The sequence below is a fragment of the Mesocricetus auratus genome, unplaced genomic scaffold (genome assembly GCF_017639785.1).
Source record: "Mesocricetus auratus isolate SY011 unplaced genomic scaffold, BCM_Maur_2.0 Super-Scaffold_100003, whole genome shotgun sequence".
Classification (NCBI taxonomy): Eukaryota; Metazoa; Chordata; class Mammalia; order Rodentia; family Cricetidae; genus Mesocricetus; species Mesocricetus auratus.
In genome coordinates, this window is record NW_024429188.1 from 33507078 (window position 1) to 33532996 (window position 25919).

The 25919-nt window shown below is 34.2% G+C and overlaps 1 protein-coding gene across 8 annotated transcripts in view; it reads left to right on the plus strand.

Moving 5' to 3' along the window:
* Dmd (dystrophin) overlaps positions 1 to 25919 on the plus strand; it is a 2157616-nt gene that overhangs the window by 1575414 nt on the left and 556283 nt on the right. For all 8 annotated transcript variants that reach the window (XM_040744180.1, XM_021232987.2, XM_040744181.1 and 5 more), the window contains one exon: positions 24264 to 24475. In XM_040744180.1, the coding sequence (XP_040600114.1) occupies positions 24264 to 24475 (212 nt within the window). The remainder of the gene's footprint in view (positions 1 to 24263; positions 24476 to 25919) is intronic.

Consider the following 25919-nt stretch of genomic DNA (forward strand, 5'->3'; position numbering starts at 1 on the left):
AGACTGTAGCCTGATATTCCTTTGCTTTACATCTAATATCCACCTATGAGTAAGTACATACCATGTTTGTCTTTCTGGTTTCTGGAAAACCTCACTCAGGATGAATTTTATGCAGGGTGATAGAAATTTGCCTGCAAATTTCATGATTCCATTGTTTGTTTGTTTTTTTTACCACTGAGTAATACTCCATTGTGTAAATGTAGCACATTTTCTTTATTCATTCTTTGGTGGAGGGACGTGTTGATTGTTTCTAGGTTGTGGCTATTATAAATAATGCTGCTATGAGCATAGTTGAGCAAGTATCCTTTAGATATGAGTGAGCATTCTTTTGTATATGCCCAAGATTGGTATCACTGAATCTTGAGGTAGATTGATTCTCAATTTTCTGAGAAACCACCATACTAACTTCCAAAGTGGCTATAAAAGTTTGCACTCCCACCAGCAGTGAAGGAGTGTTCAAGTTACTCCATATCCTCTCCAACATAGGGTGTCATTAGTGTTTTTGATCTTAGTCATTTCAATGTCAGTTTGATTTGCATATCCCTGATAAAGATGTTGAAAAATTCTTCAAATGTATCTCAGGCATCTGAGATTCTTCTATTGAGAATTCTGTTTAAATCTGTACTCTGTAGTAGAGCTTGAATTCAGGGATGGTTATACCTACAGAAGTTCCTTTATTATACAGGATTGTTTTAGCTATTCTGAGCTTTTTTGTTTTAGCATGTGAAGTTGTATATTCTTCTTCTGAGGTCTGTGAAGCATTGTTTTGGAATTTCGATAGAAATTGCATTTAATCTGTAGATTACTTTTGCCACTGTGGTGCAATGGATAGCACATTTGGCTTCTACTGATGAATCACTTTGTAAAGGATTTGAAAAGCTAGAAATTATGAGCATACTGAAAATAAGTTTGACACAAAACAAAAATTAGTTACAAGCAACAGCAACAACAACAAAAAAGAAGTGCAAAGACAAAAGAGAATTGATTTAATATGGGCAAGAATTATGTCTGTTTTACTTCATGCTAAATTTCCTAAGACTTAGGTCAGTGAGGAGCGCAAAATCAGTTTATATTAGTTTGAGTTGATTGTCTACCAATTATATTACATACCAATTGTAAAGAAAAGTTGAACCTGGATCTTAGTACCGGCAGAAAACAACATTTTCAGTTAGAGTCAAGGAGAACAAACACATTATAACAATGGCAGTATTAGGTTAAGTTGCATTTTTTTATTTCTCTCATTCCTCCCTCTACTCCTACTTAAAATTATCCCAATAACAAATGGAAGCTTCTGGGTGTTGTTGCCACACGCCTTTAATCCCAGCACTCGGGAAGCAGAGGCAGGCAGATCTCTGTGAGTTCGAGACCCAGCCTTGTCTACCAAGCAAGTTCCAGGACAGGTTCCAAAGCAATACAGAGAAACCCTGTCTTGAAAAACCAAAAACAAAAAATGGAAGCTGTATGGAGTTGGAGCACTTCCAGAAAGCAAGGTAGAATATATAGTGGAGAACAACCTCTGACATCATCACTGGGATGCAGAAAAGAAAAGAAGACTTTAGGGATATAGTTCAGTTAGTAGAAATCATAGGTTCTGTCTTAGCATCATGAGAAAACAAGAGGAGGGTGGGGCAGGAGGATCAGAAGCTTAAGATCATCCTCAGCTCCATAGCAAGTTTAAGGTCACACTGTTCTATGTCATAATTTGTCTCAAAAACAAACTTGGTGTGTAATAAAAAATGGACACAGATTTTAGAGGATGAAGAAGGTAAAAGTGGAGTTAGAAGGAATGCATATTATATGCATGTATAAAATTCTCAAAAAAATTGATAGTAGTATTATGTTTAAGATATCAGTAAATGAAAACTAAAGTAAAAAAAAAGAAAGAAACCTAAAGTAGCTTCTGGTAAATAAACCAGAAGATGAAGCTGACTCACTCAATCCTGGCAGACCAAGCAACTACTTGCCTGCTGATATTGCTGGGATTCTCCCGCCCCCTCTACAGGGCAGAGGTGAGATTGGGCCCCTGCCTCGGGCCCAACTTGTGCTTGCCTACTCTAGGATTTCCTGGCCTGGGGACTGAAGGCAGGTAAACTTGCTCCCAGGGACCAAGCAACCTTAAGTCTGCTGACAACACTATGCTAGTCCCACTCCCACCCATAGGGAGAGGGCATGCCTCAGACTTGCCTGTACCCACCTTGAGACCCATCAGAGTATTGGACCTGCTTGCACCCACCAGAAGAGAACCTGATTACTAACTAAAAGGGCAATGGTGGTAGAAGAGGAATGCTGTATAGTGAGGCTCTAGGAATTAATCTCCTATTATCTTAATGTATGCTCGCATGAAACAATTATGATAGCTTAGTAGATCCTAACAAGTTTTTAAACCAATGGTCATTTATGGCATGTTATGTCTCTATCACATGAAAATGCTAGTGTTAAACATACAGATGTGTATCTTTTATTTAGTGTTTTGGCATTTTCTTACTTTAACCTATTTTTCCTTCACCAAGAACCAGCTATTTCTTTCATTTAGTTAATAATATTTAAAATAATTATAATCTTTAACCATCTAACCTATGAATTTTAACAATACTTGTTATACATATGCAGCTGACATTCCAGAAGATTACTATTCAATACCATGTGGACTGACAGATTTTCAAATATAGTTATAAGTATATGTGATGAATGCAAATTGCCCAAAACACATCCTTTGCATCCTCATGGTAGATCCTTTAAGACTAAAGATGTATGAAAGAAGAGTTAAGTAACAGGTGGCTATTATAATTAATATGTAACCTCGGTTTGACTGACTCTTAAATATACATTCTTAACCTGTATGTTTATCATTTTCAACTGCACATTTCAATAAAGATTTCCATGGGACTCCCTTTTCAATATCTTGCCAATACTTAAGTCACATTTTAAAGAGAGAGAAAAAATGTAAAATCCATTTGGCAGAAAAAATAACTTGGCAATAAATACTGGCCATAATAAGCACATGCCAAGTCATTATGAGAAAGTCTGATTTTTTTTCTAATTCACAAGTGTGATATTAAGATAATGGGGTGAAACTTGCATTGTGAGGCTTCCTGATATTTTACAACGTGGTATGCTTTATGGTTTGGCTTTAAAAAGAAAAAAAAAAGATTTTTAAAGAATTCTGGGAAGGTCTGCCAATTAAAAACCGGAGATTAGCTGGAGGTTTGCAGCAATTGAATTTTGAATATATATGTGCCAAATTGAGAGTTTCCATAGCAGCAGACTCTTCCTTAATAACTAGACAGGAGGGGGTATATAAAAAAGGAAACCATCTTTCTACAAATGTAAATTCCTACATCATGTCCTCAGATTAATTTACAAGCTAATTAAATGATGGTTGTCATAAGTAGATCTGAATGTTACTCTGTTCTGAGAAAACAGTTAGAGAATATCAGAAATAAATTATAGGAACCTTAGGTATGATTTCAAAAGCATTTCTTGGTCTACAGTCAAATTTAATTTTATATTGAGTATCACTAATTTACAATTTATCAAGGATTTCTGGACTCCAGTATTTTATCCTTAATTGTTATTAATGAGTTGTTATTCTTAATATCTTTCTGATATATACCTGGTAAGATATATTATATAGATATAATCAAAGATAAAAATAACTCATAGAGATTTGTAATTAATCCTGTATTCTTCTCTCAGGTTTATATCATTTCTCATTGCTACTTAGTGACTTTCAAAAAGTTCATCATTTAAGTCATTTCAAAAAGAGCCTCACTGATAATGTCCATATCAGGCAGTTGTATTATCATAGATCTAGGATCCAGTCCTCAAACTTGCACAAGCCCAATCAGATTTTGTAAATTTACCTAAAGATAATCACTCTCTGGGTTTGCCCCGTCTACACAAACTGAAAAGGCAAAACACTGCCATAAAAACCATTTGAAAAAAAAAAGAAATGGGAGTTTTCAGCACTTACATTATAACATTGCAATGCTATAAAAATAATATTTTTTCTCGTGGTGCCCAAGACAAAATTGCTTGATGTTGATTTTCAGATTTGGCAAAAGCTGATAAACTAGTATTGTTGAATGACTTCTTAAGTGAGAGAAGACAAATAAACTTAATCATCTTTAGGTTAAACAGAAAAGTCAATCATATACTTAATATTGTACCAAGGACATAATGACACATACTTGTTTCCAGGTTTTTCTTTCAGACTCCACACAGTAACCCACTCCCCATCTATATCACAAACACAGAGAGGCACATAACGACTCAGACATGCATATAAGCTCATGTGCATGCACACACACAAATACACACACATATATACACATACAAACACACACACACACGTGTGTGTGTGCATGCTTATCCTTGCCCTACTTCTCTGTTATGCCCAAAATAAACTTTAGTACCTTAATATGAACTAGTGCTTTGAAGATTTATATTAGCCACATTATTACTCATTACTACTCTGATTGACCTATTAATGTGAATCAATATGTGATACACACTAGCAGACATTTGTGAAATAAGTGTCCCTACAAAGATTTTAAGACCTATTGAAAATTTATGGGGCTTCTCGCCACACCATGAGGAGTTTTGATATAATAATAAGGTCCTGGAACACTAAAATTTTTAAAGATTTTCCAAGTTAAGGCAGTTTCAGCCAGCCTATATTTTGCACATGGCTAGTACTAACCATCACCATTTTATTCCTAATTTTAATGAAAGAAGAAACTTTTTATTTTATTTCTGAAATTTTAGGTTCCTGTGAACTTTTACATATAAGTGATACTGGGAACACATATAGGAGAAAAAAGAGATAAATATATAATCAAGATAGAGAATAGAAATATGTATTCTCTATAGAAATATGCCGTTTAAAACTTTAAAGAAATCGTATGTATAAATAGAAATATAGAACTCTGATGTAAAGCATTCTTGCAGGTCAAAAAAACATGATGAAACTTGAATGAAATAAATACATTTATCTCTGATACATGTCAACACCAATAACGCTTATAGTGAGTACTCCTGGCCTGGTTAAATAAGAAAACAATTAAGCTCTTCACATTCTTTTACTGTCTTTTCTCTAGAATGATCCTAGAGTAATAATCACAATAAAACAAAAATGAAGTCCTAATGTATTATAACAATGCAGAATGAAGTACCAGGTGAAAAGGAAGGAAAATGAAAGTGCACCTTCAGAAAAGCCGTGTTCATATGTGTAAGGGATAGACTTCTTCAACTAAGCACTTAACTGACTGACTTGACCCTCTTTAACACTGCAAAGAGAAGCATAGAACTAATGTTAGGCTGTCTAGAAAAGTTGTTGTGAAAAATAAAATCCTCAAAACAACCAAGAAAATGAGAACAGGAAAGGAAAGTAAATGGCAAAGGAGAATATAAAATGCCTGGCTTGAGAAGAAATGGAAATTGAATAAGAAATGTGGCCATTAAATGTCTTAGTAGCTAGCATTTATTTAAATTTGTAATTGAATTACTAATTGCAAAATTGCTCATAAAAAGACAAAGCATTTTGTGATAACAATGTAATGAAGGGACTAATTTAATTTTGTGGAAAAATAGGTTCTGGGTTTTTATAATGATGTGAGGATGAAGTACAGTAAGACTATTTACCTACCATGAGCAATGTCCTGGGTTCAATCCCCAGAACTGCCAAAACAAGAAAATAGTTCATTCTTGCCACCGAATGTTTCAAAGCCCATTACAAGAGGATTCAAATGGCAATTTTTAGCTTTAGGAAGAGATATTATTGCTAAAAGGGAAATAGAATATAGATTTATTTATGTCTGTGACCTAAATTTCTAAAAGCCGAGTCAATAAGACACTACATAAATTAAAAACGCATTTCAATATTTAACACTTATTATTTATGAAATTAATGTGCACGTAATTGTTCCTTTTGACCCATTTGTGTTTTCCAATGCTAAATAATCAAATGTGTTGAATTTATACTCAGAAAATATGGATAGTTTGTAGTGTTACAGAGTTTCTCAAACTTTTTCTCTAATACTATCTCATTAAAAACTCAGAGACAGATACCTACAGCTAAACACTGAACTGAACTAACAGAACCCATTGACAGAGATGGAGGAGTGCTGAGCAAAGGGGTCAAGACCCTGCTGGTGAAACCCACAAAGAAAGCTGACCAGACAAGGGGGAGCTCTTGAACCCCAGACAGATGGCTGAGAGGCCAACAGGGGACTGATCCAGACTCCATGAATATAGTGTCAGTGAGGAGGACTCAGAAATCCCTGGGGCCTTGGGTACTAGATCAGTGTTTACCATGGCAAACGAATGAACTTTGGGAGCCCATTCCACATGGAGGAATGCTTTCTCAGCCTGGACACATGGGGAAGGGCCTAGGTCCTGCCCTGGATGAAATGACAGACTCTGGAGATCCCCCCAAGGAAGGCCTCACCCTCCCTGGGGAATGATATGGGGATTGGGTTGGGGGTTTGCAGGGTGCTAGTGAAGGGACAAGGGAGGAGGGGTGGGAGAGGGAGCAGGGATTGGCATGTGAAACATTCATATTTCTAATTTAAATAAAAACATATATTGAGGAAAAACTCATTTTAGAGTCATTAAAAAATCAAACACATATACTTTTTAAATTTTTATGTCATAGCTCTTTGGGATACAGTAACTCACTTTATATTTTAGACATCTAAGAAATCTGTCTTTCAAAGGTATCTGTTAACCTGTCTTCTGGCATAATTGTACATTAGCGCCAGAGACACAGATATACTTGAGTAAGTTTGATGTAGGGAAAAACCAAATACTTTGTAAAACAGTGCCTAGAAATTTGACTAAACATCCAAATTATTGTTTAAGTGTTTCAGACAATTGAAACTTAAGTGTCTAGTTTAGGAATACTAATAATGAATGAATACTTAAAATATTCTCAAATGAAGGAGTTTCCATTTTGTGTGTATCATCAGGAATGTACAAATTTGAACACAATTTAGTACATCTGTCATTAATATAGCTGCTTCCTTATCTTACTTCTGAATCTCTCCTTACCACACTGTTTATTTTAACATATATTCCCTTTCTCTTAATCATTTTGGAATTATACTCGAGATGCTGGGTTACCATAATCTATTCATAGCTCCATAATGGTTATTAAATTGTGAACTGAAATTCTACAAACCCATGGTACCTTGTAGGTAATTTTCTACATTCAGACAACTAGTAAAAGGCATCTGATAATTCTAAGGTTATTTTGAAACTGGTGGGTTTTATGTTTGTTTGTTTTTTATTTTTGTTTGATGCTATATTGTTTTATTGTTGGTTAGTTTTCACAACACATAATTTTTCCCTTTTAAGTTTGAGAAAACTAGGACGGGTAGACGAGGTACTCAGCAGCGCAGCAGGCTGGAAAGCAATTAGGATGATGCTGTCCTGAGTGGAGGTTTTCATGGACCTCTCACATTAGCTATTTCAGCTTTTTTAATGTTCAAAGTGAACAGAATAATGAACAGGCTATTTAGGAGGTTTTAGACTGAGGGGAGAAATCCTTTCATTATGTTCCAAATAACAGCTAGCTTATTAAACAGCAAGAGATGGAGATTTAGTAGGGAAAAAATAAAAGGATGAACAAAAACTAAAGCATTGAGATTGAAATGTCAGTAGCACCCTTGAAACTGGCAGCAACATGTTTGTTTCAGATACGTTTTGTGTGAAGCAATTGAGCTAACTTACTTCTGCATGTCTTTCTAATGTCTAGTATGAAAAACTTAACATTATGTGTGTGTGCACCAATATTTAAGGAAAAAGTTTTCCCTCAACTATGCTCAAATTAAAAGACTCTATTAATGACTATACAGGTAAAGGCATAGGTTAACATATGCTTTCTGTTTCTTCATGAAATACCTATCTCTACCTTTCAGAAACAGAACAAAAGTTTTTCAGGCTGAGGAGAAATAGATCATTACTATCATTCTTCTCAATGGGATGTATTTTAATCTACTAGTATAATGAACTGCTTGTCATAACAGGAATTTCGTATTAGCACTAGTAAGTCATTTCAAGTAGGCTATAAAACAGAGGGAAACTAGAGAATCAGGTCTAATCACAGAAAATGTTGTTGAATTAAAAGGTAGAAAAAATTAGTGATTTTCATGGAAATGGTAGAAAAGAAAAAATGATAGAATTTCAGAGAAAAGCAAATATTTGAGATAATAAACTTACTTATTTTTATAATCAAATAAAGGTATAAATTTGAAGTCACTCCGTGCAAATCCATGTTCTGACCTTGATGGCTAATGAGTTCAGTCACTTCTGAAAGCTTTTTGTTTTGCCATCTGTTTTGTAAAATAAATAGAATTTTTAGGGAAAAAATTCAACCCCTATAATCGCAAATTCATATTCTACTAATCTTGCTTCCTAATTCTTTGCATAGCATTCCTCTTCCTTGCTCCCACAACCTATGTTCCTTCTGCAACCAGTTGGATTTTTCCATTTACCTTTCATAATGAACACTCCAAGCATGTCTGTTAATTTCATGACTTCTCATACTTTGGGTACACATTCTCACTAGTCAAGTCACTGATGTATTTACTGGTGAATATGAAGGATCTGTGGATGTTTTACTTGAGGGTCCAAGCCATGCTGTTATAAATTCAAGAACAATATAGAATCGTTTTGTAATTCCTCATTTGATGTTTTACATTTTAACTCACTCTCTTCAGACAATTTCATATGCCAAAAATATCTTCATAACTTGGCCTCTTAGGGACAACCATAACTGAAAATTTAACAAGAAAGTGTGAGTTCATTTTGTTTCCAACAGAAATCTTTTCACTTTCTGAAAGAGACAGGAACGGTTTTCTTATTTATCTACAAATAAATTACAATTGAGCTTTTAAAAGAGTCCAGCCTGGAAGTTCCTAACACAGAGTCCATCAGCAAGTGTTTTGCTGATATTGCATGCAGCTTATATTCTAGAAGGGAAACAGTGATATGTGCATACCTTCCTTAAAAGCAATGGTCACAGTCAATCAGCTACATCTCCATCTTGCAAAAGGGTTTTCTGACTTATTAAGCTAGGGTCATCTGGGAAGAAGGAATCTCATATGAGGAGTTGCCTCAATTATATTGGTCTGTTGGCAAGTCTGTCTGACATTTTACTGATTAAGAGTTGATACAAGAGGGCACAGCTCACTTTGAGCTGTGAAATTTCTGGAAATTGGATTGTAAAAAAAGGCAAGCTGAGGAAACCATGGTGATTCAGACATTAAACAGCAGTCCTCCATGATCTCTACTTCAGTTCCTGCCCTCGTTTCTATTTATTACAGCTACAAGCTATAATAAATCCTTCCCTCCCCAAATTTATTTTGGTCATGGCAGAGTTGGGACTTAGATTCTTTGAAGAGATTGCACCTAGCATATGCACAGCAATGAATTATAGACATTGTCCAGAGTTTGGTACTGCCCCATGATTTCCATCCTCTGATATATTACGCATCAATTCTTCCTGTTTATTACCGACCATAAGGTTATGACTGGATGTTTTGCCTGATATCTTCTTCTGAAATTTTATGTTTTCTTGTCTCACTCACCAAATCTACTACTCTTCAGTTAGTGCCATGACTAATCTTCAGATAAAATAGTATCACTCCCTATCATTCACATTGAACTGAGAAAGAACACCTCCCAAATATCTACCATAAACCCAAAGATCCCCGGGAACTACAAAAATCAACTCTTAGATTTTCTTTAGCATCCACGAGGCATTTAAATAGATATTATATTGAAGATAGAACATAAGAAAGTGATTCCAATACAAGTGCATATGGAAATAAATCATTTACTTATAAAATGTTTAAGTAAAGAATAAATATAGGTTCTTATACAACATATTATTTATTAATTGATGTTTGTACACATTCTAAGTCAACCACAGATACGTGATATGTTATAAATGAAAATTTGTGATGACTTAATAGACAATTGAGGAAAGACATGAATACACACACAATATACAAATAATTTTCAGATGTTCCAATTGCATTTTTTGTCTAAGAACACAGAGAAAATATTCTCTTGATTAACACCAAGTTCTGTCAGTATTTTGCATCTTTTTGCTTAGGTTAACATTCAACAGCTTTCTGTTTTAAAAGAATTATTTGCTTGGTTCAATTGCAGAATTATTATGTTATTCCTTGCCTTATTTTAAGGAAAACAGCAACTTTATATTTGCTCTCAGTATGAAATTCACAAAGCACTTTCCATATAGATTATGTCTTCTTACATTTCTCTGTTTTCTTTACTATGGGAATTCTTTTCTGGAAAACTTTCCTTTTATATTTAAGGCAATTAGACAACTCTTTTTGTATAATTCTTAGCCATATGTTTCACCATGATATTGTGTCTCTCGTGGGTCTTTCTTCCCTGAATGTACAGGTATGATTTACCCCAAGGTAAATGGAAAGTGCTGAATCCATAAAACACATTTTTGTTTTGTTTTCTATAAATTCAAATGTTTCATTTAGATGTTGTAATGATACTTTACAAGTTGTACTATAACTCAGAGTTTATTTACATAATTTGAATTATACTAGTTTGTTATTATTGTCACTATTTATCATCGTAAGAACTGGCAAAGAATGATGCTTGTACCCACTACATTTCACACATTATTCTTACTCTTAAAGTCCATGAATTGCTAAGGTTTCAATAAGCAACTTTAAAAAACAAACTGAAAATGGGACCTACAAATGTTAGTTCCAGTTTCTGATATCTTTTACTTCTGAGCCTTTCATTTAATGCTTTACAGCAAAATTTATTTTATAATTGATGACACTGTCTTTGTCTTAAATAGAATTATTTGTGTATACACATTAAATGACCCACAATGCATTGATCTTTACATGTAACCCAGTATTTTTTCTGTAGAAAAGAATCTGAATAATTAGGCTACACTTCCATACACCCTTAATAAAGAAACCCCATTTTGACAAATTATTTGAATGTATATATTATTTTCACGGTCCTGATTTATATATATATGTATATATATATGTGTGTGTGTGTGTGTGTGTGTGTGTGTGTGTGCGTGTTTGTAGATGTTTAAAGTATTATATGTGTCTCTGTGAATTTTTGCTTTTATAGTAATAATTTATTGAGGAGGTACACATGGCCTCTCTCCTTTCTACACATTTTTAAAGTTTCCTCCTATGTGTCATATTTACGATTTCTCCTAAGTAAATGAATTTGTTGCCCATCATAAGGTAACTAACTTTTAATGGCTAAGATAGACAATAGATAGAGAATTATTAAACAATACAGTCAGTGTGTTCAGGGTTAAGTTAAGCAAACAAAGAGAAAAGTATTAAGAAACTCAAACAGTAGAGCAGTATCAACCTTGGGTTTAGTCAAAGGAAATGGTCAGGAAGACCAATGACTAATTGCAATGATGTTGGAGCAGACTGTGCCATCTGAAAAAGTAGGGAAATTTCTGAATAAACAGAAAACATACATAGGTGAAGTGTGAAGGTCACATAACATATGCTGAAAAATCCTACATGTATATACCACATGAGAATGGGTATTAAATCAAGTATCAGAAGCTAAGAAATTTCAAAAAGTAAATAAAGTGTACTTCTTCAAAGGTCTTGTAAGCCAGTGTATCATTTTAATTATACCTATGAAGCAGAGGGGTGTAAAATGAATCAAATTTTAGACATGATGTCAGACAGAATTAGACTTTATCTTCAAAAGGCTTCTTTGACCAAAGTAATAAAGATGGATAAAAAGTACAAAATGTTAGTATTAAATTAATAATTTGCATTTTTGGATACATAGCAGAATCACTACAGGGAGCTTTCAAAATGTTGTTTCCTTAATTCCACTCCAACCCAATTAATTCAGAACCTTTGAGACTAGGTCCCAGACACTAGTATTTTTAAAGTACCCCAGGTAATTCAAATGTGTAGAGGAGCTTATGATCTAACAATTAGAGTAAGCAACAGGGGGCTTTTAATTAAAGTGGCACAAGAAAGAGAGTCAGATGATAGAGAGGTCAGAAGAGCAATTAAAAAGGGTAAAGTTTTTATGACTTAGCACATTCTTGGTTAAAGGGCAGGAGGTAAGTGGAATTGAGGATCGTTTGTACATTTTTCCTTAAATGTCGAGACAGAGGAACAAATGTGTCAGTATTTAGATATAGGGAGGGTGAAGTTTGTATGCTAGATTTTGAATCTTTTGACACTTTGGGAGTGATTTAGTGGACGTTTGACACTGTGAACCTCAGGAGATTGTTTAATACAGAGATTTGAGTGAACCCACCAGAGATGAAGCAGTATATGTAAATGAATTCACCAGGGAGAATATGAAACTGAAGGGGAAATTAAAGAGAGAGTCCTAATGAATAGCAATATTTAAGGGGTGGACAGAAAAATCTGAGAAGTGGACAAAGTGTTAGAATAAAAAGAAAGCATGGCTCTATTCCCATAGGAGCAGACTTAAGCCTTTGTCAGTAATGAAACATAATAAAGGGCACTTTGTGAAAATAAATACACACTCTACAGGCTGTGATGCTACAGTAACTTGAAGGTTGCTGCTATCATCAGCAAAATAATTTCAGTGCCAAAAATCAATTTGCATTGGGTTGGAAATATCGCCTAAGATATGACTGTGGAAATTATGAGTGGAGACTAGTGCTTCTCAAACTTTAGCATGAATATTAAATCCCCTAAGGAATCTTGTTTAAAATGAAGATCCCGATTTAGAAAATTGAGGGGAAAGCCTGAGATTGCATAATGACATCAAGTTTACAAATATAAAAAAATGCTGCTGTGTTCCAAGCCATCTTTTAAGGAGTACTGTGTATAAACCACTGTTCTGTGGAAGAGAAAGGCATTATTAGCCAGGTGGGTGGAGAAGAAAGAAAGCACTGTGGTGCATGTTGATTTGTTTGATTCTTATTATTTTCTTTTATGCAATGGAAGTAAATGTGTTCTAGACTGATATTAAAGATACAGAAATATTTTAAATTGAATAACTACCATGAAGAAGTAGAACAAGCTACAAAATATAGGCTGGTAGATGGGAGGCAGGGAAGAAAACTGGAGGAGATGAGGTAGAGAAAAGGGAGGTAGAGGAAACTATAGTCAGTATGTAAAATAATGGAAATTTTTAATTAAAAGAAAATAGAGTGTAAGAATGGATCCAGGTGGTACAGAGGAGAATCTCAATCTGAAGACAAAGAGGTGAGCATGATCACACACACACACACACACACACACACACACACACACACACACACATTCAGTGAATTATGTTTCCTTCATTTTTATTGAATAAATTGAGTGAAGAATCAGTTCAAATAACAACGGTAGTGAGACCACATCACTTTTCTGGGATCATTTATTTTGTTCATCTATTTATTAAAAAAGTTTGAGAGTAGGTTGTACAAACGAAATTGCACGTGAGGGTGTGTGTGATGTTAGGGGAGAAAAATTTTATTTCAATGAATACATAAACTTTGTGCAAATTTACAGTGATGGATGGGTGTTGTTATGTACATTGCGTGTGTTTGGCATGTTAACAAATCTGTGGTGCTGGAATTGTAATGGACTCTTTATGCTGTAATGAACTCTTTCTATACCTTTTTATGATATTGGTATTTGCTATACTTGATACCTAATTAAGTAGTTAGTGGGTTATTAGGCAGATGTAATATCCAACAATATGCTGTGTTTATAACAAATCTAGATAGTTTCTTTTTTGTGACTTACATGTGACCTAGAATAATAAACTAAAGTGTTATACAGTTACTATATTAATCAGGTTTCTGCCACAGCAAAAACTTCTAGGTAGGCCTCTTTGTGGTTTTGTGTATAGTGAAGCACACTATGGCAGGAAGCAAAAGGACACAAAACCACTAATCATCTCTCATCATCAGGAAGGAAATGACAGTGGAAGATGGATCTACAATCCTTTTAATGGCCTGTCTTCAATTATCCAAAGCCTAGATCATGTATGATAAAGATTTCCAGACTCACTTAACAGTGTCAAGCTGGATATGAAGCATTTAACGCATGGACATTTGCAAGTACTTATAAATCGTTTGTTCCCCTAACTTCAGGTTTTCATATAAACTAAAAGTCTCACCATGTTTAAAATCATCTTTCATAATGAGAACTCTCATATAATTAATAAGCTAAATAAAAAATCTTCATTAGAAAACATATTCATTATAGTCTCCATAGGATTATTTACCATCTTTTTAAAATTATTACCCATTCTTTTCTATCCTGTTGATTGGAAAATGAAGAGACTGGCCTGAAATCCATGTCTCGTTCCGCTCCATGCACAGAGGGCATGATTTTAAACAAAGAATTTTGCCATTGTATTCATATAAATCCTGTTTAATATCTTTTAAACTTCCATTTTCTGAAGGAGGTATTTTTTAACATTGGAAAAAGGTGTCTGCAAATTCTGCACCTGCTGAAGTAGTGTGCTGCTGTTCTGTGGACGAAGATTTTACTTATACAGTCTAATACTTTGAAATATTCCAAAAGGAAAGAAAACTGAAAGCATTGCAGTAAACATAGAAGAATCCATCGTGTATAATCCAGAGTCTGTTTTTAATCACTTCATCTCTTTGTCTACCCACAATCTATATTTTCTGATGCATTCCTAATAAATTTTGTAATATAAATTCATTTTCCTTAAATATAACATATATTTCTTCATCTGTAGCTCATTATTCAATGACATTTCTTTTGCCTATGCCAGCTTTTATTTAGCATACACCTAAGTAGTCCATTTGATGAGATTTGATGAATAAAACATACCTATGTGGTGCATGTCTCTATCAAGATACAAAGAGAAAGACACCATCAATCTAGAAAAGGACAACAGTTTTTAAGGTTGGGTGAAGCTTACTTTATCTGATTTTCAGCATGACTGAGTATGTGACCATAAGATTACTAAGGTGAAACATGAATAGTGACCATCTAGGGAAATAATATGACTCATGATGTGCTATTTGCACATGCAATTATAGTATTAACTAAATTCTTCACAATCCTTCTCTGAAAGAAGCATCAAGAAGCAGACATGTCAAAGCTTGGTAGAGCTGGAAAGAACCCCAGGGTATTGCCAATCCGCTTGTTCTTTGTTTCATCACTCAGAATTTAAGAAGCCTGGAGAAATGCTACATAAGTAGATAATTGCCCATCTTTGCCCCTATAATTGACAGCAAGTTAGGGACAAGATGCTGATAATAAGTTGCAACTCTGTAGATTACAGATTTTTTAGTGCCTCTATATGTAGTATACAAATAACAGCAAATTAATAATCACTTCCGTGTTTCAAGAAAATGGTAAATGTCTGTTGATACTCTGAACATTTTTATTATTATTATTTTCATTTTAAATATCTTGTTTTATATGTCAATCCCAGTTCCCTCTCCCTCTCCTCCTCCTGCACCCTCCACCATCTCCCCCAGCCTCCCACCCTATCACCATTTACTTCCACATAGATACTCTGAACATTTTTAGTTCAATTATTTCTTATGTTTCTCTCTCCTGTGAATTTAAATTCTTGGTTATCCCTTATATGTAGATATTTGGAGAGAAGTGGAAAAGCAGATAGTCTACTTGACAATAGTGACTAAGAACTGGGAATGATATGTAAAATAAGATTTATTCTAATTTAATTTTTAAGTAATAAAAAAGAAATAGTGGCAGGAGAAAAATATGAAGTAAATTCTAAAATAAATAATACCTGGCATTATCAAAAAAAACCAAATTCATTATGTTCCCACACTTCCTTCACTTTAGCTTCAATTATGTTGCAGCATGGACATTTTACACTTTATTTGCATTGAAACCACTTTCCTCCTCTCTTCTCTCTAAAAGAAGGAATGAAGCCACTTTCACACCAGCTATGTCATTATCATATACGCCTCTTCCTTTTCTTCATGGATTTGTGTTGAGACTTCAGTTTGTAGAGCTTATGTATTGATAGATTTCCACAGAATCACACCTAGTTACTCCCTAGAAGCCAGAGGGATATACATAATATCATCTATAATTTTGGTTAATGTAATTTTTACTTTGCTTGGTTACTTTTAAGTTTCTGAAGGTCAAATATTACTCTTGGTACTGTTGTGTCTAACTTAGTACAACAGTACAGTAATGGTGATTTCTTTATTTTATTGCCTCAGGAGACAGGATGTGAGATTCCAAGTTTTTCCTAGCCACAAAAAGTTAGTTCAGAGTTCATTATCTTGACTGTAGTTTGGATGACTTTTCTTTATGACTCCTCACAATTGAGCATATCTGTTTTCTTTATCTGATCAAGTGAACTCAGATTTCCCTACAGTGTAAGTCTTGCAGCTAGGTATGGTCTACTTGGAATATCTGAATGTTCTATGGGATCATTAGGATCCACATGGTGTACCACTAGCAGATAATGGATGTGTGTGTGCTAAAAACTAAATCTGTGGTTTAGTCTTTCCCATGTAGAAATGTTGCACCACCTTGCTTAACAAGGTCCTTTATGCTTTTGTCCATTACTTAGTTTGACCATCACAATAACATTGTGCCTAGCCAGCTGTTAATTATTTTACTTCTGCAATTGAAAAAACTTAAGTTTGCCTAGGAAATTAAATTTTCTAATTAAAATTTGCTATTTTATTACAAAACTGTAATAAAATGCTGTAATTCAGGACACACTGAAAAATCAAGATTACTTTCTGCAATTCAATAGCACTAACTCCTAATTCTCAGGCTATAACATCAGTACTAAAATTGCTGTTCTTTGTTCAATAGCAGTGTATGTTCAAAATAGCAATCATTTCTTTTTTAAAAATAACAGTCCAACAGTCCTTCCTGGGAAAGGTATAGGAATTTATGTCAACCAAGAATGTATATCAATAATCAAACATAGCTCTTTTAAAACTTGAAATGAAGAATTGGTTAGTACTTAATCAACTAAACTGATCTTTTTTCTGCAACATTGTGATTCTTAGCATGATTACTAGGTTTTCAATTTGACACTTCTCGAGACCTGTAAATCAGCACACATGCTGTGTCCCAGTCTGTCATCTTATGTCATAGCTTTGGTTATTTACTTCCCTTCATTATCCAGCATCTATTTACTGTGTAAATCAGTTGAGATGCTTTCAGCAATGGACTTCTATGAGAAAAACATGTGTATATCGGGTTTGCTTTTCAATTACAAACATGCACAGATTGTCTGGGTTTATGTGCGTATATTTTATTATAATTTCACTTTTGTATGTCAGTGGAATTTGGTGTAAATGTAAACCTAACAGTATGGGCTCTAGTGAACAAGTGCATTGCCATAATTCATCTTTGGTCCATCAATCTCAGGGAAAGTGTTGCAAGTGTGATAAAATTCTGTAATTTGATTGCTGGCCATTATGCACAATTACTATGTCTATATGCTGTACAACTATCACACTGAACCATTTCCAGGATAACAGCTTCACTTTGTTGATCTTGAGATTTTATGACTTTTTTTTACCTTTTTTAATTTGACATTTTATTTTGTAATTCATTTACTTATTTATCTTAAAGCCTGAAGAATTTCCCCCTCCCTTAACACTTCCAAGTCTCCCCCCTCTTCTGTAGTCCCAACCCCAGTCCTCTCCTTCTTCATTTCTATTCTTTAAAAGTCAGGACTCCCGTGGATATCAACAAAACATAGCATATCAAGTTGTAATAAGAATAAGCACCCCTCCTTGTATTAAGGCTGAGAAAACAATCAATATGAGTAAAGCCAGCAAAAGATTCAGAGACAGTCTTTCCTCCCATTGTTAGGAGTCCCATAAGAAAACCAAGATACATAACTGTAACATATATGCAGAGGGCCTAGTCAGTACCACACAGGATCCCTTGTAACTGGAGGTTTTCTCTCCTGCCCAGACTCACGGCCATTTCTAATAATCACTCAGAGGCTTAATATTAGTTATAAATATCTGGATGATGGCTGAAGCTTAATACTAACCAGTTCTTATATTTAAATTAACCCATTTCCATTAATTTGTGTATCACCATTTGGCCCGTGGCTTACCAGCGTACTCTGGCATGTTGCTCCTTGGGCAACTGCTGGATTTTCTCTGACTCTGCCCTTCTCCTCCTGTATCTCTGCTTGAATTTTCTGCCTGGCTCCATTCTGCCTTTATAGACCAAAGCAGTTTTATTTATCAACCAATAAGAGCAACATATACTCACAGCAGACAGAAAGATATCCCACATCATTCTCCCCTTCTGTCTAATCAAAAAGGAATGATATAGCTTGGACATAGTAAAATTACATATAGAAAAACAATTATCAGGCAAGAATTTAGTCTATTTGTATTTGATAGAATTAAAGAAAATACTCTATAATCTATCCTATCTTTGTGAGTCTAAAGTTTAATATCTAATTTGTCTTTTATCATAACTAAGGAAAACTATAACTATCTAATCTCCAGTTCTATCAAAGACCCCAGATAGATATAATATTACCTCAGTAAATAGAAAGTGCATTGCAAGCAACTTGCAAAACTCTAGAAATGACAGAGACATCTGGCTGCCTGGACAGTCACCTAAATTTCTAATGTAATGTTGGGGCATCCATCTTCAGCCTACAGACCTAGAGTATCTGGCAGACTTTTGAGTGAAACAGTAAATTTGAAGGAACATCCCACTTACATTGGCAAAGTTCATCAGTTGCTTTCCTCTGTGTCCTGAAGAATGTCTGGCAGTTTCTTCTGTAAAGCAGGAACCTAAAGGACTAGCCCCCCCTTGTTTTAGCAAAGTTTAGTGGTCATTTTCCTGTGGGTCTTGCATATCCATTTTATACAACCTACTTACAAACAGTCCAGGGAAGAGCAGTTTCTTGCCCAAATGGCTAGCCTTGCCACATTGAAAGAAAATTCCATAAGGAATTTCTTTGATATCCATCATTCTCTTTGAAGTAATTTATGCTGCCAGGAGAAGATGTGCCTCAGTGTCAAGAAAAGTCTTTCTTAAAAATTTTTAATTGCCGTATTCTGTATGTCTTTGAAGTGTTCGAAGATTACCTACCTAATTGAAAAATATCTTTGTATACCTTGAAAACCTAGCTAATATGACTGTAAATTTTACTATTATAAATGACTAGCTATTAATCTGTATTTCCAGTTATACATTACATTTTCAAATGAGCTGCATAAAAGTAATAACTTAAACAAGAGTAGAAATATACATATAGTATAAGATTGACTTTAAATTTATATCAGTAAACTAAAATCCACACAAATTTAAAATATATTGAGATTAAAGGTTGAGTTTAGATTAAAGTAGATTCAATAATCTACCTTTTCTCCATCATTTCTATATTATAAATCCCTTTCTTCTTTTAGAAAGAGATTGACTATGACCAATATCAATTTGTAACCATCCCCCCTTAAATGAAAACAAGCATTCATAAATGATATTCGTGGAGTTTGGCTGTAGTTTTCTAGACTGCTTTTTGATGGATCCTGGTAATCTTTGAGGGAGCCTGAGAAAAATTTGAGATAATGGCCAAGTCTTGGGAATTCTTTTATAACTTTGTTGTTAAATAGTATCTGTTGTTAGAGCATGAGACTCTTAATCTCATTTTGTTTTGTGCCCCATATTGGGTGCCAGATAAATCAAGAATCCATTAACATCTTTTTATTAAGGGATGAAGTGGAAATAACATACTCTCAAATACAGAATGAAGCAGCACAGCTGCCTCTTTGTCCACCAGGGATGGGTGGGGAAAACTCTGGACAAAGTCACTGATCTGTGGTATCATGATGCCTTCCTTGTCCAAGAGAATACATGACTCCTGTCCTTAGTTCTTACCTGGTCTTATGCCCAGGGCAGACCATGCCCATAGGGCTAGTCACCCCAATACCACTGGTTTAATGGACTGAATCCACACAATACTCCCTGGATATTGGTTCAGTCTCTGTGAGTCCCTATGAGTCCAGTTTAGTTGATTCTGTGTTTTTTCTTGCTCTGTCATTGACCCCTCTGGCTCCTACAACCCCTGCTTTAGCAGGATTCCCTGACCAGTCAATGGTTGTCCATTCCTAGAATCTCTGTGCCACCCTTATCCTAGCATGTCTTATAGGTAGGAAAGTCTGAAAGTTATATGGCTGGGTTGATGTTCCAGTCCCTCTACTGGAAGTCTTAAGTGGTCACAGATGTTGTCCATTTTAGTTTACATATCCCCTATTGCTTAGATTCTTAGCTGAAGGCATCCTTGTAGATTCCTGGGAGTTTCTCTTTTACTGGGTTTCTCCGTCACCTCAAAATACTCCATTTTAGTTGTCTTTTTCAGTACTTTCCCCATATAAAACATGGTATGTACTCACTTATAAGTGGACATTAGCTTTAAAATAATGGTTAACCAAGTGACAATCCACAGATCCAAAGAGATTAGGTAATAAAGAAAGCTCAAGGTGTGGATTCTCAGAACTCCCTGGGAAGGGAAAATTGAAGAGATTTAATGGGTGGACTGTAGGCACATAGAGATGGGAACATTGGGGATCAGATTTTATGCCTCTTTCAACTCTTCCAAAATGAAATAACTCTAATGTTTCTAAAATTTTCTACATATGGTTGTGCAGGTACTTCTCTGGTGATTTCTGTCAGTTCATCAATGGCTTTGCCTAGCTTTTTTACCCAATAGGTGAACAACTTATTACTCTTCATCTTCTAGTTTGTTATGAAGAGGGTAATCCAGTTCACTGTCTAGTAAATATTTTATTAAATATTCCTCTTTTGAGGATCAGTTTAAAAGCTCCTGTATAACAGGCAAAATTTTTGCCACTTTGCAATATATGTGGGTATCTAAGCACTAAATTGTGTTGTAAGTCTAGCAAACTGATCTACGTAATACATGTTGTACAACTTTTCAAAAGGATTATCACCTAAATTATATATATATATATGTATATATATATATATATGTGTGTGTGTGTGTTACATAATACTTCAATTTCAATATATAATAAAAATTATACTTAGTCTAAATATCGAAATTAGTAAACTGTAAGAAACTGAATATACCTGTGTAAATACCACAAAACTCTAGAAACAGTATTATCAAAACCTTGTCAGAGCCTTTCATATATACTCTAGTAATTACCAATCCAACAAGGGCAACTACTATCCTTAGTCCTAAAATCTATTTTTCATGAGTTTTTGTCTTATATTTATTCAAACAGTATTTCCGTATCTATTCAGTTGGAACTGACTTTTGCATCCCTCAGTATTATCTTTTTGAGATCCATCCACACTGTTTCAAATAGTTATAAATCTCTCACTCATCTATATATACCAAAAGATCATAGACAGATAGATAAATAATGGAAAGATAGGTAGGTAGGTAGGTAGATAGATAGATAGAAAGATAGAGAGATAGAGAGATAGAGAGATAGCGAGATAGATAGATAGATAGATAGATAGACAGACAGACATAGATGGGAGTTTATATATTGGGTTAAAAGGAATGGAAAGTATGAGTCTTTTGATAATTATAAATATGAATTTCTCTTGACTATATCTGAGAACAGAATTACAAGTAACACAAAAATATTTTGAATATATTTGACACATTCTCTAAAGCCTTATGCATCCTTTTGTGAAAGTAAAACTCTCTCCATAATTACTGCTCTGCAAAATGAATTCTATAATATATATATATATATATATATGTATATATAGTTTCACAGTGAGTCAGGCTTCTTCTGTGTTGTATTCAATTAGTAATAATTATATAGTTTTTTTGCTTTTTAACTCCTATGTTTTAATGTGTTTCAAAAATACCTCTAAAGCAGCATTGGTTATATAAAAAGAATTATCTATATTTGTCAATGATTGGATTTAAAATAGGCAAAATGGTATAGTAACCGATTCTTTATAACTTGCAATTAATTTTAAAATGTTGGAGAAAAGTTTTTTATCAATTAATTTTACCCCACAGCATTCTTCAGCTCACTGTACATTTTAGTCTACGGACTTTATATCATATCTTGATATTCCACTAGCAAACATGATTTTGAGAGAGTTTTACACAAAAATATCATTAATATACATTAAATTAGTAAAAGAAAACTATATAAATGATCCCTGAATGTATAGTCTTACAAATTATATTAGAATCTAAGAAGCCAAGCTAACAGAACATTTATTTACATAAGATAGAGATTATGAATATGAAGGCAGACAATATAGTAAGATTTATAACCATTACTGAAAGGATGTAAAGTTGAAACATAAGAAAGTTACAATGGACATTTTTCAATAAGAATGACTCAATATTTGGTGAAAGTTTTGATTTTTCTTTCCTTTTAAAAAATTTAGCATTTTTTTGCACACACACATATATATCTACTTGTATCAGTACATATATGTGTAAATGTATGTATATGGGTATATGGGTATGAAGGGTAGAGTGCATGGGGAGCCTAGAGGATAACATATAAGATCTGGAGTTTGATCTCTGATCATCAGGCCTATTTTTTGCCCACTGCCTATCTTGCAATCAGCCTTTTTTTTTCCCTTTAGTGAATATAGTAGTATTATTTTGGGTTATGCTAATCAAGAAACAAAACTTGGAATGACAGTTATAGGAAAATGTGGTTTTTGTAAGGTGGTCAAAGGAATTACCTGTATGGAAATGGAATTAGAATAGGGAAAGGAAAGAATCTGTATGAGTCAGTTATTATGGAGGCTATTGTTTGCCGCACTGCTTTGACTACTGAGGGAACTCAGGAGGTATAGTGAAAAGCCTTCTCATAGTTTTCATCCCCAAGAAACATGGCAGGTATCATAGAATAAGATCTTCCAACTCTTATCTGTTAGTGCCTTAATACTGTTGCTTATGCCTTAATTGTCCCTGCAAGTCTGATCATGCAAAAAAGAAAGTCCTTCATTCTTTCTAGTATGCCAAGTGTTTGCTAACTTGTACTTAAGGAAAATACCAAGCATATATAAATTAGTTACTGTTACTGCCAGAATCTATTACAAACCCTATCCTTGCTGGTGAGGTATCCATTGTGTAGACTGAGAAATAGAAAAGTTAAAATATAAAGTATAGTGGTATATGATAAGTGTCCATGGCCATACAAAGGATGATCAAGAGAATTCTTGATTTATAAAAATATTTGAATATGTAGTTAGCAAAGATATACTTAAAAGGAAAAAAACATATATCTTAAGTCATAGGTATAAAAAGCTGCTCACAGATAAATCCTCTAGCATAATTTTGTCCTTATATACCCTCCTTGGAATGCCTGCTTTATTGGTAAATTCAATGTAAAAATAATTGGAATAGGAAAAGGCAAAGAAAGTGTGCCAAAATGTCTTGATATGTATAAGAATCATGAAGTGATATCATCTGAATACCATTCTGGTTTTGCTGAGGATTGATAATATGGGCTTTGGAAGTTTCTTGTGTAAAATCTCCTCCATAGTGCCATAAGCATGAAATATTCGTCCAAATCCCCTTGTTAAATATATATACAGAAGGTCAATGACTTTTCTTATTTGTTCTCATTTGAGCGTGAAGGCCAGAAGACAACCTCTAGAGTCAGGATTCGGGCATTTCTCACCATTTAAAAAATATTTACTTATTTTATGTATGAGGGTTCTATCCACATGTATACCTTTATGCCAGAAGAGGACACCGGACCTCATTACAGATGGAAGTGAGCAAATGTGGTTTCTGGGAATTGAACTCAGAACCTTTGGAAGAGCAACCAGTGCTCTTAATCACTGAGCCATCTCTCCAGTCCTCTACCATTATTTTGAGAATAGGTCTCTCTTCAAATTGAAATGTCACCTAGTGGTATAGAATAACTACCAAATGAGCTGTAGAAAATTGTCTCTGGTTTCCCATCTTGTCTGTGACTTCAGGACTTTCCAACTCAGACTCTTATACTCCCAACTCAAATTCACAAGTAATAGGATCAAGCCCTACAGTACCTTTCTAAGAGATAATTCTCTCTTAGTTTTAGGGATTAAGAACAAAATATTTCTACCCATAGCACCAATATTCTAGTTTATTTCATGATGGTAAGTTAATAGAAACTCAAATTTTCCATCTGAGCAAAGAAATTTATTAATTATCACACCCATAGCACATTGAATATTATAATGGGGAATAAAGATGTGGAAAGAAATTTTATGATGAATTTCAACTGTGTTCTCTAGAGTAATATTTACTGCTATTTATTCTTCCTTTTTTGCCAGTTGAAAGAATTCAGAATCAGTGGGATGAGGTACAGGAGCATCTTCAGAACCGGAGACAGCAGCTGAATGAAATGTTAAAGGACTCAACACAGTGGCTAGAAGCAAAGGAAAAGGCTGAACAGTTCATAGGACAGGCCAAAGCCAGGCTTGACTCATGGAAAGAGGGTCCTCACACGATGGATGAAATCCAAAAGAAGATCACAGAAACCAAGGTTAGTGTCAAACATCATTTTAAAAATAAATACTTGCTATATAAAGTCATGACATATATACAAATTTAATGGTCTTAATGAAAAATTATGTTCATACAAAAATGAACAGTGGATTTTTGTTTGTTGGTTTACTTGCTTTTGAGACAAAGTCTCAAACTCAAAATTCTCCTTCAAGGTGGAATTATGGTTGAGTGTAACCACACCTAGCTGCTTAAATTTTTGAGACTTAATTCACATTAGAGGAAAATTGATAGGTTGATACAACTTCAAAGCTAATTTTTATCTTTTAGTATGCACAGGGTTTATTTTTGTTTTATTTTGTTGAACCAAGTTCTTAAGTAGCCTATACCTCCTGAGTGTAGAAATTGCATGCATGTGCCATGCAACCCTGCTAACTTTCCCCTGAGGATTCAACAAAAGACTTCCTGAATACTAGGCGAACACTCTAAGAAGTGAGCTATTTTCCCACCCATGAGCTGGTTTTTACAATGCTCCATTATTTTAAGAGCACTTTAAAGATGGTATGCATACCACACTTCTGTGGTAGCCAAAGTTAAATTAATGTTTACAACAATCTTTTTCCTAGAAAAAGTAACAGATCTAATACTCCACTCCCTTACAAGAGCTCTGAATGGAGAAGGAAATGAGTGGATATCAGAAAAGGTATAACGGGAAAGTGTATTCTCATGTTCTTCTCCAATTCTCTGTTGTTAACAGAGCATTTTCTGTGCTTCCTAGTCTTCTTTCTCCTTTTCCTCTTCTTTCTATAAATATTAGAAATGTCTTTCCATTTGAAAGTTCAGTACTTTCTACTAAAAGGGCAAAGAAATAAAGTGTATTAATTTTATCCAGTACCATGCATGATATATTTGATGCTTTCAAATGTTGAAAGTACATACATTTGATACTTTGAAATGTCGCATTTATTTGCCATCTGAGATATTAAATACTATACAGTAGATACTGTTAAGAAATTTTAAACCAATGAAATAATGTGGTTGGAAGGTGATGTGATTGAGTACTTAACCCAAAACTTCCTTTTTTTTTAATCTAGCAGAAAAGGCTTTCCTGTAACCAAGGGTATGAATCTGGCATGAGCTATATAAGAAGAAAAACCATATAATTTTCTTAGATGCTTTTTATCTCTAAATATCTCTCTAAAATATCTCATTCTTAATGCAGTATTTTATATTATGTTAAGTTGAATTGAGAAATAAACCCCAAAATATCAACAGCATAATATATTTAAGATCAGTAAAAATTAATTTGTTGGGTATAGTCTGTCAGAATCTGATAAATCCTATTTCAAAGATCTATCCAAATGGTTACTTAGGGATAAACTTTTCCATTTTTTTAAACTATCATGTTACACTTATGATTACCCTAAGGCCACTGAGAATATGTTTGTTCAATCCATAGAGTTTTATAGCCAGGCCTAGAAATT